General features: G+C 39.2%; 1 protein-coding gene across 1 annotated transcript in view; it reads left to right on the top strand.

Annotated features, from left to right (window-relative positions):
* EXOC6B (exocyst complex component 6B) overlaps positions 1-19,347 on the top strand; it is a 534,006-nt gene that overhangs the window by 213,627 nt on the left and 301,032 nt on the right. The window contains exon 7 of the mRNA XM_006880883.1: positions 17,888-18,064. Coding sequence (XP_006880945.1) covers positions 17,888-18,064 — 177 coding nt within the window. The remainder of the gene's footprint in view (positions 1-17,887; positions 18,065-19,347) is intronic.

Here is a 19,347-nt window from a genome sequence, read left to right as displayed (position 1 = left end):
CTTCTATTTGTTGCCTGGGCATTGTAGGTTGGGTTCCATTCAGTGGGAAATGTGTGTGAAGGTTATTTTGTGATGGAATTCTGCTTCTGAATTAATGTTTTCTTAGCTTCTGAGGTTGTTTCAAGTACCGTTTAGTCATTCTGCCATAATTTTTGTATTGACAGATCTCCTTAAAGGAAGAATGGCCAAGCTTGTGGGTGTCTGCTTTCCTTACTCCTTGGTTTTGGTCCTGACAGGCTTTTACCATCTTGCTAGTTCTTTGATGCCTGTAAGAATTGGAAATGATTCTCCTTTACACTTTTCAAATTTTCTTATTAATCTAGTTCACCATTGTCGGAAGGGACTATTTGTTGACAATTGTTTATATTCATATCTGCTTAATAAGTTTTTCTTAATATAATTTTTTTACTTTATACTGGTTTACTTACAAAGTTTGTATACATTGTTTTTCACATTGGAGCTTTCCTGTTTCCTTAACCATCCCTCCATCCGTCCATCAGAATGTGTGACCCGATGATTATGCTCCCTCAACCCTACGCCTTTGCTCTCCCTTTCCCCTCCTTAGATCCTCTTCCACATTTTCTTAGTTATCTCTTTTTCCAATAATGGTCTATACAGTGTCCTTATGACATTGAGTATATTCTAAGCAGTGGAATAGCTGGGTCATATGGATTTTTTTTTTGTTCAGCTTTCTGAGGAAATGCCAAACTGCCTTATGTTGGACCTGCTTAATAAATTTTTATTATATTGAATATGTACAGCATGTGTTGCTTTTAAAAACAACACATTAATATTTCTCCACATAACGGAATATTTTTAAGGCTGTCAATATTTAATTGATTTAGTAGTATTCTTTCATGTTTATTTTATCTCATTTCCCTTTTTTATCCCCTTCTCTGTTATTAAAAATTTAGATATCTCCTACTGCAAATTATATATCTACGTTAAAGTAATTTACAGATCATCTGCTTTAACTCTGTTAGTAGAAAGTTGGCTATGTTTACTAATTAGCTACTTGCTATTATAATAAGATTAACTTTTGCTAGGATGAATAGGCTCCTTGAATATCTTTAGAAGCACCTGACTTTTAAGTTAAAACTGGAAACAGAAGCTTGTGTGAATGTATAGTTTTACACCTAGCAGTAAGAGAACATATGTCCATCTGATCTTAGGGAGATTTTATAAGTTTAAAATGGGTCTCTGGCCCTGAGCCATCTTTACTGTCATTTTTTATTAACATTACTCTCTTCTTCTTATATAAGTCTGCTTTTTGTAATACTATTTCCGAGAGTATGATTCCACTTAAGTGATATTCTAAAAGTGATACTTAAAGTTGTGTGTCTAAGTCCATTAAGACGACTTTTAAAATATCTTAATAGAAAGTATGGAGTAGCTAATCAGAACCACAACATTACCTGTAGTTAGTTCTCTTTTCCTGTAGTCTACCTCTTAGTTTTTGCCAGAAATTTGCAGAGTATTTTTTTGAGAGTACTTTATGACTATTTTCAGAAAGAGGATCCAAGTTGCTTTGCATGGGCTTTCATTCTCTCTGGGGTGTAGCTGTGCCAGTCCCGTTCGAGGACACTTATTTTTGGGAGTAGGTGGTAAAGATAGATGCTCTTCTTGCTCTTGGTCTGTTGCTCAACTGTCTGGTTGTGGGTCATGAAAACATAGATTCTGTGTTAGTAGGAAACGAGTGATAAGATACGGAGATACATAGCTTATGGACAAAAGACCCACGAAACTATAAAGGGTGGGGAGCTGTTTTAAAAATGTCTACTTTGTACCAGTTACAGTGTAATGTACTCAGGTAAAATGAAGTGACTGACTCCTGTGGAGTACTTGAATATTTAATGAGAACTTGGCGATGTGGATGGAACTTTACTTTGAAATCTTTAATTTTAGCTTTTTTTTTGGGTTTTGTTTTAAACTCTATTCAGGTGACTTATTCAAACTCATTTTGGTAATGTAAATTGTTTCCTTTTATGTATACACATCCAAATACCCTATAAATCAAATCAAGTATCTAGTTTTTATTTAGATACTCTTTTTTTTGTAGCTTATTCTTTATTCTTACTACTATTAATTTCAATGAAAATTTACAGAGACTTTTCATTCATTGTTTCACTTTTCTCTCTGCCCCCCGTTGCACTCTTCTCTTTGAAAAGTAAAAGAAAAATTCTTTCATTGTTATAAAATCCCTCCCCCTAAGTCCACTCCATTATGCAGCCTTCATTCTGGACTCCTGTCATGACAATAATACCCAATCATATATCCCTTTTAAACAGTTCTCTCCTTCATCTGTTTCAATACAGTATATATAATTTATCCCATCTTTCTCAGTCTCCTCCCAACCCCGATGTCAGTCTTGTTTTACAACAGTGGCACTATGCAGTATTTGCCCTTTTGTGACTAAGATACTTCACTCAGCATAATGTCCTCCAGGGTTACCCATCTTTAAGTTAAAATGTGACCATAACTTTTTGTATATTTATAACTTACGTATTTATATTTGTAAATGATAGTGTTACTCATCCCCCCCCAGACTTCCTTTTTACTTATATTGTATACTTTTGAGTCAGAATCAACTCATAGCTGTCCCATCAGTTAGTTTTCAGAGACAGTAAATCACTGGAGGAGATTGCCCATCTTTCTTTTGCAGCGTGCTGTTGGATTAGAACTAAGTGCTGTTAGGTTAATAGTGGCACTCCTTACCACTATGCCACCAGATACCATGATTTTCTTTATATGAGGCTTTATGTGATTTCAAGCTGCTCTGAAGGAACTAACAAAAAAACAAAGCCTCAGGAGTTGATGGGATACCAGTTGACATATTTCAACAAACAGATGTAGCCTTTGACATGCTCACCAGGTTGGGCCAAGGAATCTGAATGATACTCATCTGGTCAGCTAACTGGAAGAAATCCATGTTTATTCCTATTCCAAACAAAAGTGATCCAACAGAGTGTGGAAATTATTTAACAGTATCATTAATATAATACACAAGCGAAATCCTGTTGAAGATCATAAAAAAATGACTAGAACAATATAACGACAGAGAGCTACCAGAAATACAAGCTAGGTTTAGAAGAGGCCGTGGCACTAGCGACAGCAAGGCCAATGTCAGGTGGATCTTGACTGAAAGCAGAGAGTATTAGAGGAATGTCTATCAGTGTTTAATTTACTATGCAAAAGTATTAGACTATGTGAATTACCACAGGTTGTGGCTAACCTTGAGAAGAAATGGGAATTCCAAAACACCTGATTGTGCTCATGCAATTCTTGGACCAGGAAGCACTTGCAAAACAGAGCAAGAAGCACCACATGGTTCAAAAATCAGGAAAAGAGTGTGTCAGGGATATGTCCTGTCTCTATACCTTTTCAATCTGTACGTGGAACAGATCATTCAGAAGCCTGTACTTTATGAGGAGGAATGTGGCACTGGGATTGGAGGAAGTCTTATCAACAACCTTTGTTAGCAGATGACACAACCTTGTTTGCTGAAACTGAGGAGAGCATTTTGCTGCAGAAGGTCAAGGACTTTAGTTGTAGTCTGCAATATGGATCAATATCAACCAAAGAAAGATTCTCACCATGGGACTAATTGGCAGAACCATAATGGATAGCTAAGAGATTGAGATTGTTAACAATTTTTGCTTTCTCAGTTCCACATTCAACACTTTTGGCACCAGCAATCAGGAAATCAAAAGACAAATTGTATTAGGAAAATCTGTCAGGGACCTCTCCAGAGTGCTGAAGAGAAACAGTGTCAGTCTGGATACCAAGACGTGCCTGATTCAGTGGTATTCACAAACAATTGCTCTACATCAGAGAGCTGGACAATGACCAAAGATGACAGAAGAATCGTTGATGCCTTTGAGTTATGCTGATGGAGAAGGTTAATGAATATACCATAGATTGCCAAGAGAACAAAAACAGGTCTCTTTGTAGACAAGAATTTTGAGGCTCTGTCTCACATACTTTGGGCTTTCTGGCAGGGAAGGGCTAGTCATTGGAGAAGAACATGCTTGAAAGGGTCGAGGGATACTGCAGTAGAAGACAACCTTGGATGAGATGGATTGACACAGTAACTGGGGTTATAGAGACAGATTGATTCAGGGTAGAACAATGTTTAGAACTATTGTGAATAAGGTCGCAATGAGTTGTAGTTGATAGAACAAAACCTGAACATGTGAACTTTATTTGTCTTTTATCTTCCTCACTCTTATTGGCATTCCATATAGCCAGTGACATAGACCCACTAACTTTACTAAAAATCTTAAAATTATGCCCCAGAATCAAGGTAACTTACTAGACAGAAGAAGTATGCCCTTGACTTTCCTAGTAAACCATGCTAAAGGTATGTGTTTCCTCTGCTGAAAATTAGCTTTCTTCATCCTTGTCCCGTCTTCAGAGGGAAACTTGGAGTATTTCCCTTCACTGTGATGTGGTCTTTGAGTTTCTTCCCTTCCTCGGATTTCTTACAGAACCTTTTGTTTGAAACACAGTGTTTAAATCTAAATGTGGCTTTCCAGCACATCATTATTCTTAACATCCAGTGCCATGTTAAAAAAAATTATGCCAAATCAGCGTTTGTTTTTGGTATTTTAAAGAATTTACTTGGTATAGTACACAAGCAAAGAGACAAAATAAAATGAGCGAGCAAACATTATCTTGCAACACTGTATTAAATAAACTTATACTCGAGCCATTATAGTCACCTCTGCTTCAGAGAACTCTTTATTAAAAAAATTTTATTTTATTAATTTTAATAAACATTTACAGAGATTGTGGATTTCCATTCATTCATTCATTGTTGCACTTTTCACCCAGCCCACCCCTCCCCTCCAGTTCACGTTTCTCTTTGAAAAGAAAAATTCCTTGGTTTGTATTCCGTCCCGTTGCCCCCCCCCGAGTACACTCCACTATGCAACCTTCATTCTGGACTCCTGCGATAACCATAATACCTTATCATCAGAGAACTCTTGAGACTCTGGCTTCTGTTAAGAATTCAGTTCAGAATTTAAAGGTATATACAGAAGGCAAGACTTCTCTGATTTCCTAAACGGAAGAGAGTACATAAAGGAATACTCATTTACTAGAAAGTTTATTTTGCAGAAGTGGCTCAGTAGAATATATAATGAATAGTATTTCTTTGACTTTTCCTCCTTTCTTTATTGGTTCTGTCTTATTCTTACTCATATCACTTTGCATAGCAGACCCTCGTGCAAATTTCTCCGAGGCTGCATGTAAATCACACTAGAAGAGATTGACCATCTTTCTCCTGCAGAGCTGTTGGTGGATATGACCCTGCAGAAGTGCCGCCTTTGGGTTAGTGCATCACCTCAATGCAGACAAAGTCCCTAGAGCTCTCTAAACATGCTGTTTGCCCATAAATAGAAAGTATAGATAAACAGATGGGAAACTCTTCACATAAACATACACAGTAGTCTGAGGTAGTATTCTTCAAACTAACTGATAATTACTGCGTGAAAGGATTTTGTTTTTCTTTAATCTTTGTGTTTAAATTGATTTTTCAATAATTACAGTTAATGTGTATTAATGTTTGAAAGGAGACGTGAATTACTCAAATTTTCAAGGTAATTCCTGGAAAACTTTCCTATTATTTCCTGCATATTATACTGTCCTAGATCAAGTTTATCATATTACAGTGAATTCTGGTAATGCAGAAACTTATTTTCTTATTTTTTTGCGAAATGTAGGTTTAAACATGCACTGTTATTAGGTGCCTTTGAGCTGATTTTAAACTTACAGTGATCTAACCTACTGTGACAGAGTTGGACTATCTGATAGGACTTTTAGACGATAATCCTTACAGAAGTGGATTGTCAGTTCTTTTTCAAGTACAGCCACTGGTTGTGTTCAATGCGGAAAACTTTGGGAAGCTGAGCCCTTATGTGTTATATCGTTCCAACCCCAAACCAGACCTGTTGCTGTTAAGTTGATTCTGACTCCAAGTGGACAAAGTTAGGACATAATGGCATTGCCTCATAGTGGTTTCCAAGTTGTAAATCTTTACAGAAGCAGACTCTCACATCTTTCCCCTCAACAGAACAACTGGTAGGTTCAAACTACCAACCTTTATGATTTGCAGTCCAGCACTTTTAACCACTGTACTCAAAAGGCTCCTTAAATGTGAACTGGAGACTCTCAGATGCTCAGCTGTCTTAATTGCTCACTTTCTAAGAGGGTTTTCAGAGGTTTTAAATTACATGAGAGAAGATTGCCCATCTTTCTTCCATGGAGCAGCTAATGGATTAAAACCACTGACCTTTGGGTTAGCAGCATAGCTCCTTACCACTAAGCCACCAGAACCCGCAGCTCTACTTAAAATGACTCATGCATTTTACTCATTCATTCTCATGCAGTAGAGTCAGAACTGATTCACAGCTGATTTTCTATTGGATTTCTGAGTTTATAAATTCCTCAGAAGGAGATTGCCCAGCTTTCTCCCTGGAGCCACTGGTAGGTTCAAACTGCTAGAGAGGTGCAAGTCTTTTGCACATTTTTAAATTGGATTGCTTTGCCTTTTGTTGTTGTTCTTGACATATAAGGGTCCTTTCTATATTTTACTCCATTAAATTGATTTAAAATGCTAGTCAGATATATATGGTGGCCAAATGCTTTCTCCCAATCTAAAAGTTGTTTCTCCACTTTTTTTTTTGAACAGGGGGACACAGAAAGCCTTTAGGTGCACAAAATGTTCTTAATTTTTATTAATCCAATTTGTCTATTTTCTAAAAAAATTGTGAATCAGTAGGTTTTGTAATTCAGAAAGTTTCTGTGAGGCCCTGGTGACCAGACTTGGGATGACCCAGTGGACTGGTTAGATATCTGGGGTATCTGTCAGTTCCTTCGACCTGTGTCACTTTTTTTTGTGGGTTCAGTCCTGAGTGTTGAATAGTGCTTGGGAAATTCCACAATGTGTTTGTCACAAAAGCTCCAGGGCAGGAAGCTAGAGGTGTAGTGTGCCTGTCTTAAGTTTGTATCAGATGTGATCCTGTCCAGAATGGTTTGCTAATGCTCTAACTCTGTTAAGAACAAAGATTGAAAATACTTGACATAAAAGCGACACCAATATACTATTCTTATTGTATGTTGTAAGGTGCTGCAGAATAGGAACTGACCCTTAGCTGACCCGTCAGTGAGCTTTCAGAGGCAATACGTCACATAAGAGGAGATTGCCCATCTGTTGTGGAACACCGAGTGGATTCAGACTGCCAGAGAGCTGATCTCTGGGTTCCCAGTTCTAGTCCATTGATCTTTGTGTCTCTTGCTGTACCATTCTGCTGGCAAGGCTGAGGAGAGATTGGAACTCAGTCACTGCTGGTGGGAATGTAAATTGGTACAACTGTTAAGCAAGGCAGTTTGGCGTTTTCTCAGAAAGTTGGAAATAGAAATACCATTTGACCCAGCAATTGCACTGTTAGGAATATACCCTAAAGAAACCAGAGCCACAGATTGCCAGAGAGGCACTTTTTGGTTAACAACACAACTCTCTATGTACTGTGCCCACCAGAGCTCCCCAGATACTTGCATGTTGTTGTTGTGTATCACTGAGACAGAATCACCCTATAGCTGATCCTCCAGTGGGTTTTCAGAGGCAATTAATCACAGGGGAGGAGATGACTGATTTTTCTTGTACAGAGGAGGTGGTGGATTCCTTTGGGCTGGCAGTGCAGCTGCTTAGCACTAGGCCACCAGATACTTATATGTTGTTATTGTTTGTTGATGAGTCAGATCCAAACGATAACTGACCCTCCAGCATGTTTCAGAGGCAGCAAATGAGACTGGAGGTGATTGTCTATCCTTATCCCACGGAGCATCTGGTGGATTTGAACCAGATGTCTTCAGTATTGCAGTACAGCTGCTTACCACTAGGCCACAAACAACTCCTTAGATACTGTGTACTAGGCAGTAAAACAAGATTCTCATCTCATCATCTGAGAGAAGACATGAAATTTTACATTTTTTAATTGTCTTTTGTTGGTTTTAACTTATGGTCCTGCATACTTATTTAATCCTTGTAGCTCCTATGAGGTAAATTCACTTTGCCGTGTAGAAAAGTCACCTGTCCTGGGGTTAATGGCATTAGTAAGCTGTAGAACCTAGATTTAAGGTACTGTCCAGGCGGCTCTCATTCATAATCACCCAGTGAACAACTGATTAAAACCTTGTCCTGTCCTGCACCATCCTCACAATCTCCTATTTAAACCCATTATTGTGGTCACTAGGTTTAAAGACTTTTAAACGAAAACTTTCGTTCCAGTTATTTTGTTGTTTGTCTGCCACAGAGTGAATTCTAAGTGTATAAGGTTACTACACCCCCTTGTTGTTTTTTTAAATTTTTTTTGCCCCCTTGTTTTTGAAGTTCATGTAATTATATAAGTCTTCAAGCCCTTAAGTTGAGACCCCTTTATCTTTTCCACTGGCTTCTGTGTATCTGTGAATCAGAACTGAGGTCAGGAGTCTGACTCTAAGGGTCATTTTCAAGTGCTGTTTTAACCCACTAGAGGTCACTATTGGGTTGATAAAGACAGGGGAGCCTTTAGGTTTTAGTTCACACAATGTTAATTTATTTATTTATATATAATTTTACATTTAATTTATATAATGTTTATTTGTTTTTTGCTGGTTAGCCCTGTAAGTTGTTTTTCATAATCAGAGTTTATTTAGTGGCATTTTTCGAAGACCTTATGAATATTCCTCTGCTATGGTAAAAGTATTAGTAGTGATATTTTTAGGTCAATACTAAAATTAATCTAATCTCTCCAAGCCATAGTCTTTGGAATCACTTGCTATGCATCAAAACTCTGGACAATGACTAGGGATAATAGAAGGAGTTGATGCCCTTGATCTCTGTGGTGTTGGAGAAGAGTGTTCAATATACCATGGACTGCCAGGAGAACAAACAGGGTCAGGCTGGAGAGAGCTAAGCCAGGCTGCTCTTTGGAGGCAAGGGTCTGAAGCTTCGTCTGATGCACTTTGGACATGTTGCAAGGAGGGACCAGTCCTTGGAGAGGGACGTCATGCTTGTGAGGGTGGAGGAACAGCACAGGAGAGGAAGACCCTTGGTGAGATGGATTGATTCAGTGACTGGGGTAATGAGAGTAGGTGTGTTAGAGACAATAAGATTGTCACAGGTTAGAGCAGGGTTTAGGGCTGTTTTACATACGGTCACTATGAGTCGCAAGTGACTAGACAGCACATAGCAACAACCACCACCACAACAACAGCAAACAACAACATGCTAATAGATGTTGTTTCTACATACCCCATTAAGTAGAAGAGCACTCAGGTCATATATTTTACAGATACCAGATGTCCATCTCTTTTACTGAGCCAAATCTTATTTTTATGTATATATTCCTTTTGTTACTTTTTGCTCAGTTGCCTGAATGACTCTGTGTTGTTGTTATGTATTGTCTAGTTGGAACCGACTCATATCTTGACTCTCCAGCAAGTTTTAACAGTTAATCACACGAGAGGAGATTTCACATCTTTCTCCTGTGGAGCACCAGGTAGATTAGTACCATGTGCCTTTCAGTTGGCAGCACATCTCCTTACCACCAGGCCACCAGAGCTTCAAATTAAATATGTATGCATTTTAGCAATTCAAACCTTGCACATTGTTGTTGGGTTAACGCATAACACCTCTGTAGGTCAAAGTAGAACTACCCCATAAGGTTTCAGAGACTTTAAGCCATTTACAGAAGCAGATTTCCACATCTTTCTTCTGCAGAGTTCCAACTGCCAACTTTTTAGTTAGTAGATGAGTGCTTTAGCCTCCACACAGATTCCTCTGTGTGTTACTGTACCGATCTTTAGGACTGAGGATTTATAAGATTGCTATAGCACATTTCCTGCCCTCATAGATACTGAGATGCTGTACTTACATTTTCACCTGTGTGTCCCACAGTTAACAGAAATCATCTATGATCTGTTCCGGAGTTACTGCTTCTCTTGTCCATAGTGCTTAGAATGGCCCTATCAAGCTCATCAGGCTAGGCTACCCAGAGCTCCGCTATGTCCTTGTCTTCTATGTATCATGCTTGAATTAGGAAATACTGTTGCCTCTGCTGCTTTTCAATTTTTTATATCTCTATCCAAGGGATTCTGCTTACCTACATGGTAAGCAGTTGTGCTGCCAACTGAAAGACATACAGTTTGAATCCTCCAGGAGAGGATCTGAGGGAGAAAGATGGGTAATCTTCTCTGGTGTAATTTACTGCCTCTGGAAATCTGCTGCAGGATCAGGTGGTGTGAGTCAGTTCCAACTGAACAGTATATGACAACAACAACAAAAAAAACAACTACAGCAACAGGAGCATAACTAAAAATGGGAACAAAGGGGAAAAAAACACACCACGACTTAGGGCAGCGATAAGCTTTTGAAGAAAAGTAATTTTGCAGGAAAAGACTGGATTCAAATTAAGTAGAGAAATGGCATGCACACAGGGACATAACTAGAAATCCACCTAGTTTATGAAGAGATAACAGTGTGATCCAAGTCAGACATTCATGTTGGAGAATACTAGATAATTCACTCAAGTGATAAATTCTTTTTTGGACTTCCTCACATCTCCTTTCCCCTAATTTTCCTTATGTCTAATTGTGATGCTTGAGAAGAGCCTGCCTGCAAATGTGGGAGGGATGGTAATGAGAAGGCAAAGAGTTGTATTTTAGATTATGTTCAAATTTACTTGTTGGTAACATGTACAGTAATCATGTCCAATGACAAGCTGCAGTTATGGCATTGGAGTGAGAAGCAGTTAAGGGAGGAGGAATAAACTGGAAACCAGAGAAAAATATGAATGAGAGACCCTTGAGTAGAGCTGGTTAAATTTGTAAACATGATGCCAAAGAAAATTAATTACTCAGAAAAAGAAAATACCTTAATTCCTTCTAAATTATGTCAGTCTGGAGACTTGCTATGCATCAGAGAGCTGAACAATGACTAAGGATGATAGAAGGAGAATTGATGCCTTTGAGCTGTGGTGCTGGAGAAGAGCATTGAATGTACCATGGACTGCTAAGAAAATGAACAGATTCGTCCTGGAGAGGGTTAAACCAGGCTGTTCTTTGGAGGCAAGGATTCTGAAGCTTCGTCTGGCATACTTTGGACATGTTGCAAGGAGAGTCCTTGGAGAGGGACATCATGCTTGTGAGGGTGGAGGAACAGCACAGAAGAGGAAGACCCTTGATGAGATGGATTGATTCAGTGACTGGAGCAACAGGGGTAGGTGTGTCAGAGACAGTAAGATTGGCACAGTCATAGCAGAGCTTAGTGCTAATTTACATTGGGTCGCTATGAGATGTGATGGCACATAACAACAGATTCTTTCTAAAGAATTTTCCTTGTATGATTTTTATACCTTCTCACCACCTCCAACTAGGATAGCAGAAATCAGTTAATTGATTGACACATTCTAGGAATGAACTGTTTTTGGAAGTACAGAGAGAATAAGTGATCTGGGGGAGACACTGTAGTATGGTACATGAGATCTGAAACAGAGCTCTTAGGGACTTTGACTGGAGTTTTCTTTTACTTCATTGTCCCATTTTGATACCTGTTATTTATTTATATTTAATCTTCTTCCCTTCCTGATGATTCTGTAGTGTACATTTTCATTAGCTGACTTTACATCTGTACTGTAATACCTGAGTATGTTTCCTTGCTTTGCCTGAGTGATGGCGTTCCTGCTTAGCCGACCTCGGACTTGTTCCTGATTGACGAAACCTCCCTGATGCTGACAGAGGTCTCAGGTTCTGACAGACTGTGGAGACCACTTAAAAGCCCTTAGACTTCTAACAAGATTCACTATTTCAGTTTGCTTATTAGGCTCAAACTACTCTGCTGCTCTTCCAAATTGATGAGGAAGCCAGATAGCCAATTGAAAAAAGCCAAATCATTCAAATCTAAAATGATTTCCATAGCCTACTTTGCAGATGTGTATCATTTCAAATGGAAACTGCAGTGCTTAAGCGTAGCTCCTCATGATTGCTTTTTTATACATTGGCAGTATTTAATTGTAAAGAGAAATTATTAACTTGGCTTTTTATAAAATAAGACCTAGTTGTGAAAGCGTTTGCTGTACTGACAGGAGCAAGCACTTGCTCTCTACTGGAGGGCTTGCTCATTAAAATAGGAAAAGTTTTGGAAAGTTAACATTCCTGCCTTAGACTCCCTGATTTCTTTCTGCGTGATTTGTCTTAGAAGTGAGGAAGAACATTTTACCTTTGGAGAGGAATAAAAAGAGTATTCTCATTTGAGGTCCCAAGCCCAAGAGAAATATTTTTTTAGGTTCTTCTCTAGTGTCAGTTATGAGGCAGTTCCAACTTGACAGCTATAAGTTTTTTGTTTATCTTCATCTCTGTTTGTTACTGAAGCCGTTAAGTATTTTTTGTAAGTTACACAAAATATCAATGGTAATATGCAGAGAAACAAGTTTATCTATTGATCCAAATCTCTGGAATGTAGATTCTTTTCATTTTCTTGGCAGAGTCTAGCTTACATAGCTCAGGTTTTTCTCTGTCCTATCATAATTGTCTTGTTTGGCCAGTGCTTAGATGAGCATACTGAGTATTTGTCTTTCATTTTTCAATCTCATTCAGGAGATTTGGGGACTTATTTCCTCTGAATAGATTTCAACTTGTGATTGATAAGGACATGTAATAGATTGATTAAGGAATATATTATCTAAGAGACCCCATTTCTCATAATTTGTATCTTGACATGGTACAAATGTTATGAGGGGCTGAGAAAGGAGAAAATTTATTTTGAAACATGTTTTAGAAAAAGGCCTGCTCAAGTCAAATTCATCAACATTCCTTAAAATTTTCTTAGCTTCTACTTTGTCAGTGTACATTGTGTTTTTATAAGAATACACATACTATTCAGAGTTTCTCATTTGACAACCAAAATTTTTGTTTCTTTTTAAAAGCTTTTTTTTTTTGGTCATTGTACAGCTCTCTGACACAACCCTGCTTGCCGAAACTGAGGAGGACCTCATGCACTTGCTGCAGAGGGTCAAGGACTGCAGCCCTCAGTATGGACTGAGGCTCAATGTCAAGAAGACAAAGATTCTCACCACTGGACCAATTGGTAGCATCAGGATGGATGGCGAAGAGATTGAGATTGTTCACAGCTTTAGTTTGCTTGGCTCCACAATCAACACTCTTGGCACCAGTAGCCAGGAAATTAAAAGGTTCATTGCCATGGGAAAGTCTGCTGTTAGGAACCTCTCCAAAGTCCTGAAGAGCAGTAGTGTCTCTCTGGAGACTAAGGTGCGTCTGATACAGGCCATGGTCTTTGCAATCACTTGTTATGCATCAGAGAGTTGGATAGTGACTAAGGAGGCTAGAAGGAGAATTGATGCCTTTGAGCTGTGGTGCTGGAGAAGAGTATTGAGTGTATCCTGGACTGCTAGGAAAACAAACAGATTCATCCTGGAGAGGGTTATCCCGGGCTGCTCCTTGGAGGCAAGGATTCTGGGGCTTCGTCTGACATACTTTGGACATGTTGCAAGGAGGGACTGGTCCTTGGAGAGGGACATCATGCTTGGTAGGGTGGAGGGACAGCGCAGGAGGGGAAGACCCTCTATGGGTGGATTGATTCAGTGACTGGGGCAATCGGGATGGGTGTATCAGAGGCCTATAGCCTGGATCAGGCACACCTTAGGCTCTAAATTGACATTGTTGCTCTTCAGCACTCGGGAGAGGTCCCTGGCAGTAGGTTTTCCTGATGTAATTTGCCTTTTCATTTCCTGACTGCTGATGCCAAGGGTGTTGTTTGTGGAATCATACAGGCTGAAATTGTTAACAAACTCAATCTCTTCTCCATCTATCATGGTGCTACCAATTGGCGCGGTGTTGCTTATGTGTAATATTAGTGATATTGTTCAATAATTCCTGTGTTCTATTTGATCATTTTTTTTGGGAATGACTACAAATATGAATTGCTTTCAGTTGGTTGGCATATTGACTGTCTTTCAAATTTTTTTAGCATAGATTCATAAACACAACCAGGCCTGCTGCTTCCTGAAACACCTCAATTGGTATTCCATCAACTCCTGTGGTTTTATTTTTGGCCAATGCCTTCAATGCAGCTTGAACTTCCTCGTTCATTAACATTGTTTCTTGATCATATCCTACTTCCTGAAATACCTTAGTGTTAACCCATTCCTTCTATCTTCTTTTGATACTTTCAGCCTCTTGCCCATAAAATCCTTCAATTTTGCAGTGTAAAGCTTGCATTTATTCTAAAGTTTTTTCAACTTGAGAAATGTTAAACTTGTATTCCACTATTGTTTTTATAACTTCAGCTCTTTGCACATTTGGTTATAATACTTTGTTTTCTTGAGCTGCCCTTTGGGATCTTCTGATCATCTCTTTCAGCATTGCTTCCATTTGTTTTGGCCTTTCTATATTCTAGTGGAAGTTTCAGTCTTTGACATCCATTTATTTTGGTCTTTTCTTTTTCCTTGTCTTTGTCAGGACCTTTGGTCATAAAAGAGATGCACATCCAAACAACAGTGAGAAAGCATCTCACCCCAGCAAAAATAGAACTGCCAGAAGTCCAGGCTGGGTTTAGAAGGGGTCATGGTACTAGGGATATTGTAGCTGATGTTAGATGGATCTTGGCTGAAAGCAGGGAATACCAGAAGAATGTCTATCTGTGTTTCATTGATTATGCAAAGGCGTTTGACTGTATGGATCATAACAAACTGTGGCTGACTGTGAGAAGAATGGGAATCCCAGAACACTTGATTGTGCTAATGAGAAACCTATACTTGTACCAAGAGGCAGTCATCAGAACAGAGCAAGGAAACACTGCATGGTTCAAAATTGGGAAGGGCGTACACCAGGGATGTGTCCTGTCTCCATACCTTTTCAGCCTGTATATAGAACAGATTATCCGTGAGGCTGGGCTGGCTCTATAAGAAGGAGTGTGGGGTCAAGATTGGTGGAAGATCTAGCAACAATCTGTGTTATGTAGATGACACAACCCTGCTTGCCGAAACTGAGGAGGATCTGAAGCACTTGCTGCAGAGGGTCAAGGACTGTAGCCTCCAATATGGATTGAGGCTCAATATCCGGAAGACAGAGATTCTCACTGCTGGGCCAATTGGCAGCATCAGGATGGATGGTGAAGAGACTGAGATTGTTCACAGCTTTAGTTTGCTTGGCTCCACAGCCAACACTCTCGGCACCAGTAGCCAGGAAATTAAAAGATGTATTGCCATGGGAAAGTCTGCTGTTAGGAACCTCTCCAAAGTCCTGAAGAGCAGTAGTGTCTCTCTGGAAACTAAGGTGCATCTGATACAGGCCATGGTCTTTGCAATCACTTGTTATGCATCAGAGAGTTGGATAGTGACTAAGGAGGCTAGAAGGAGAATTGATACCTTTGAGCTGTGGTGCTGGAGAAGAGTATTGAGGGTATCATGGACTGCTAGGAAAACAAACAGATTCATCCTGGAAAGGGTCATCCCGGGAGGCTCCTTGGAGGCAAGGATTCTGAGGCTCCGTCTAACATACTTTGGACATGTTGTAAGGAGGGACCAGTCCTTGGAGAGGGACATCATGCTTGGCAGGGTGGAGGGACAGCACAGGAGGGGAAGGCCGTCTATGAGGTGGATTGCATCAGTGACTGGGGTAATTGGGATGGGTATGTAGGAGACAGTGCAATTGGCACAGGACAGAGCAGAGTTTAGGGCTGTTGTACATAGGGTCGCTATGAGTCGTAAACGACTCGACAGCACATAACAACAAGTAATACAGTGAAAAACAAGTATTGAGGATATGGAAAAGTAGGAGGCTTTATTCACTACTGATGAGGATTTAAAGTGGTGCACCGCTTTGCATAATAGTTTTAGTGTTTTCTTACAATGTTGGGAATAGAAATGCCATTTGATCTAGCATTCCTATTTGCTGTACCATCAAGTTGGAACTGACTTATAACTGACACTCCAGTGGATTTCCAGAAGCAGTAGATCACACAGGAGGAGATTGCCTATCCTTTTCCTGTGGAGCAGCTGGTGGGTTCGAACCATACTTTTGGATTAGCAGCACAACTCCTTCCCACTCAGAAACCAAGACTTCCTAGCAGTCCCACTACTAGGTGTATATCCTAATGAAACAAGAACTACAATATGAATAGATATACTCATTTCATATCAGCCTTATTTATAATAGGAAAGAGATTGAAAGCACCCAAGTGTCCATTAATAGACAGATGGATAATGAAATTATGGCACATTTATGCAATGGAGTACTATACAATAGTTTAAAAAAAACACCAAAGAATTCACAAAACAGTGTAGAGAAAAGATAGGCGATGTTGTTAGGTGCTGTCAGGTCAAGTATGACATAGTGACCTTATGAACAAAAGATCTGAACCTAGTTTTGTCCTGTGCCATCTTCACACATCCTGACACACTAGAGCCCACTGAGGCAGTCACCATGTCAGTCCAGCTGGGCAAAGGCCCTCCTCTCCTTTGTTGACCCTTTACCCTTCTAAGCATCTTGTCCCTTTCCACTAAATAGCCCCTCCTAGCAACATGCCCATAGTATGTGACGTGAAGCCTCATCATCCTTTCCTCCAGGGAGCACTCCGGTTGCACTCTCTCCAAGACTTATTCATATTTGTCCGTGGGATGTTCAGTTCTTTTCTCCAGTGCTGTAGCTCAAAGGCATCAATTCTTGTTCTATTAACCCTATTTATTGTCCAGCTCTCAGATGCATAGCAAGTAATCAGAAAGACCATGACCTGAATCAGATATACTATATACCTTAGTCCACAAACTGACATAATGATTCCTTAATAATTTAGAGAGGTCCATAACAGCAGATTTTCCCAGTGCAGTGTGTCTCCTTATTTCCTGACTTATGTACCAAAGGTGTTAATTGTGGATCCAAATAAGATGAAGTTGTTGACAGTTTCGGTATCTTCTCCATCTGTTATGATGTTGCCTGTCAGTCCATTGGTAAGAATCTTTGTATTGTTGACATTGAGATGCAATCCATATTGAAGGCTGCATTCCTTGATCTTCTGCAACAAGTTCTTAAATCCTCACTTTCAGCAAGCAAGTTTGTGGCATCTGCATAAGATAAATTGTTGATGATTCTCCCTCCAATCCTGATGCCACATTTCTCTTCATAGACTCCAGCTTCCCAAATAATTTGCTCAGCATACAGATTAAATGGGTATGCAGAGAAATATTACCCTGACAGACTCCCTTCTTAATTTTAAACTATGTAGTGTTTCCCTGCTCTGTTCACATAACAGCCTCCTGGTCTAGGTTTAGGTTTTGCATAAGCACAATTCAGTGATCTGGGATTCTCATTCTTCTCACTGTTAGCCATAACTTGTTATGATCCACACAGTTAAATGCCTTTGTATAGTCAATAAAGCACAAATAGACATTCTTTTGGTATTCCTTACTTTCAGCCACGATCCATCTTACATAAGCAATGATAGTCCGTAGTGCCACAGCCTGTTCTAAATCTTGTTTGAATTTCTGACAGTTCCTTGTTGCCTCTAGACAACATTATGTGTTGTGAAATAAGTCAATCACAGGAGGACAAATACTATATAAAAACAATGAAAAATTTTGAGGAAAAATTCACATATGGATGAAACATTCTTGAATGTTTATCAGGGATGGGAAGGGAAGTGGAAGAATATATAATAAGGGGCATAATCATATACTTTTAGTAATTTTTACATCCATCAATTTTAATTGTTTATTAGGTAGTTTGTTGTATTTTCTTGATGATACCAGTTTGTTTAAATGTTTAATCCTGTTCATTTCTTTTTACTCATCATCATCTTTTTTCTTTTTATGTTTGTGTATCTCTGTCCTAGGCCCAACAACAAAGAAACCTGGATAACATTATCTTGCAACAACCCAGAATAGGCAGCAAGAGAAAGTCAAAGAAAGATGCATATACCATCTTTGACACAGAGATCGAAAGCACAAGTCCCAAGTCTGAACAGGACTCAGGAATTCTGGATGTTGAAGATGAGGAGGATGATGAAGAGGTAACTAAATCTAAACTGAGAAATGAAATTATTGTTATGAATAAATTGAGTATGTTTAAAGTGTAGTTAATGATGAGCACAGAGATTTAATCTTTAGAAGATCCCATTCATCAGTTTTATCCTCTTCAGATTGTACATTTCTGGCTGTATTTGGCTTTATCCCATAGACTAGGACTTCTAACCTTGGTCCCATTTTGTCTCTTATGAACTTTATGGTTTTGGCTTTATTCCCAGGTTTTGATCCACCTTCAGTAGATTTTTGTGTATGATGTGAGATTTGGAGCCTCTTTCAGCTTCCTGCAGTTAGCAGTCCGGTTTTGACAGTACCATTTGTTGAAGAGGTTATCATTTCCCCATTTGATAGCTTTGATTTCCTTGTTGAATATTAGTTGATAATAGATAGCTGAGTCCATTTCTGGGTTCTCTATTCTGTTCCATGGATCTGTGTGCCTGTCATTGTACCAGTAGCATGCTGCTTTTTTTTTTTTAAATGGTGCAATTATTGCAGCCTATGTGATCTTCTATTTCATCATGCTTGGAAAGGTGAGGGGATGGAGAATGAGAAGAAGACCCCCAGCCAAGTGGATTGTCATAGTGACTGCAGCAGTGGACTTGAATGTGTCAGAGATTGTGAGATTGACACATGATAGATCAGGGTTCAGATTGGTTGTTCATGGGGTCACTTTGAGCCATGTTTGGCTCAATGGCATCTAACAACATCATGTAGTCTTCTGGACATTAAATGCTATTTTGGGGTACAGTTGATACCCAATTTGAGGGAACTGAAGATAAAATAAGGTATCTTAGATTGTTTCTTTAAGAGATACATTTTTTAAATGATTTTTTTTAAAAATTTTTATCGTTTTTTTTGGTATGTATCGTCAAATTGTATCTGACTGGTACAGGAGGAGATTGCTTGCCGCTCCTCCAGAAGAGATACATTTGTTGTTGTTGTTGTTGGGTGCTGTCAAGTCGTAGAGGATTCATAGCGACCCTATAAACAAAAGGCTTGACCACTGTTCATACATAGAGTTTCCGAGGCAGGCCATTTTGGAAGTGATGCCGTTCCTGCTTCCAGGCTTGTTTTAGTTGGGAAGCTCCAGCCAACACTGTCCACCATGGGTAACCGTTACCATATTTGGCACATCAGTTTCACAGTGTTCAGCATCATAGCAACCACGACTTGCCTCTTCACAGCAATTCACAGACCAGTGCTATATCACCTAAAAGAATGTTTGACATTTAAAATGAGATACATTTTAAAAAAAATAGTTTTCTGATTC

Source organism: Elephantulus edwardii, unplaced genomic scaffold (genome assembly GCF_000299155.1).
Source record: "Elephantulus edwardii isolate Elephantulus edwardi_28Jun2011 unplaced genomic scaffold, EleEdw1.0 scaffold00011, whole genome shotgun sequence".
Lineage (NCBI taxonomy): Eukaryota > Metazoa > Chordata > Mammalia > Macroscelidea > Macroscelididae > Elephantulus > Elephantulus edwardii.
This window is presented reverse-complemented; position numbering and strand designations above follow the sequence as displayed.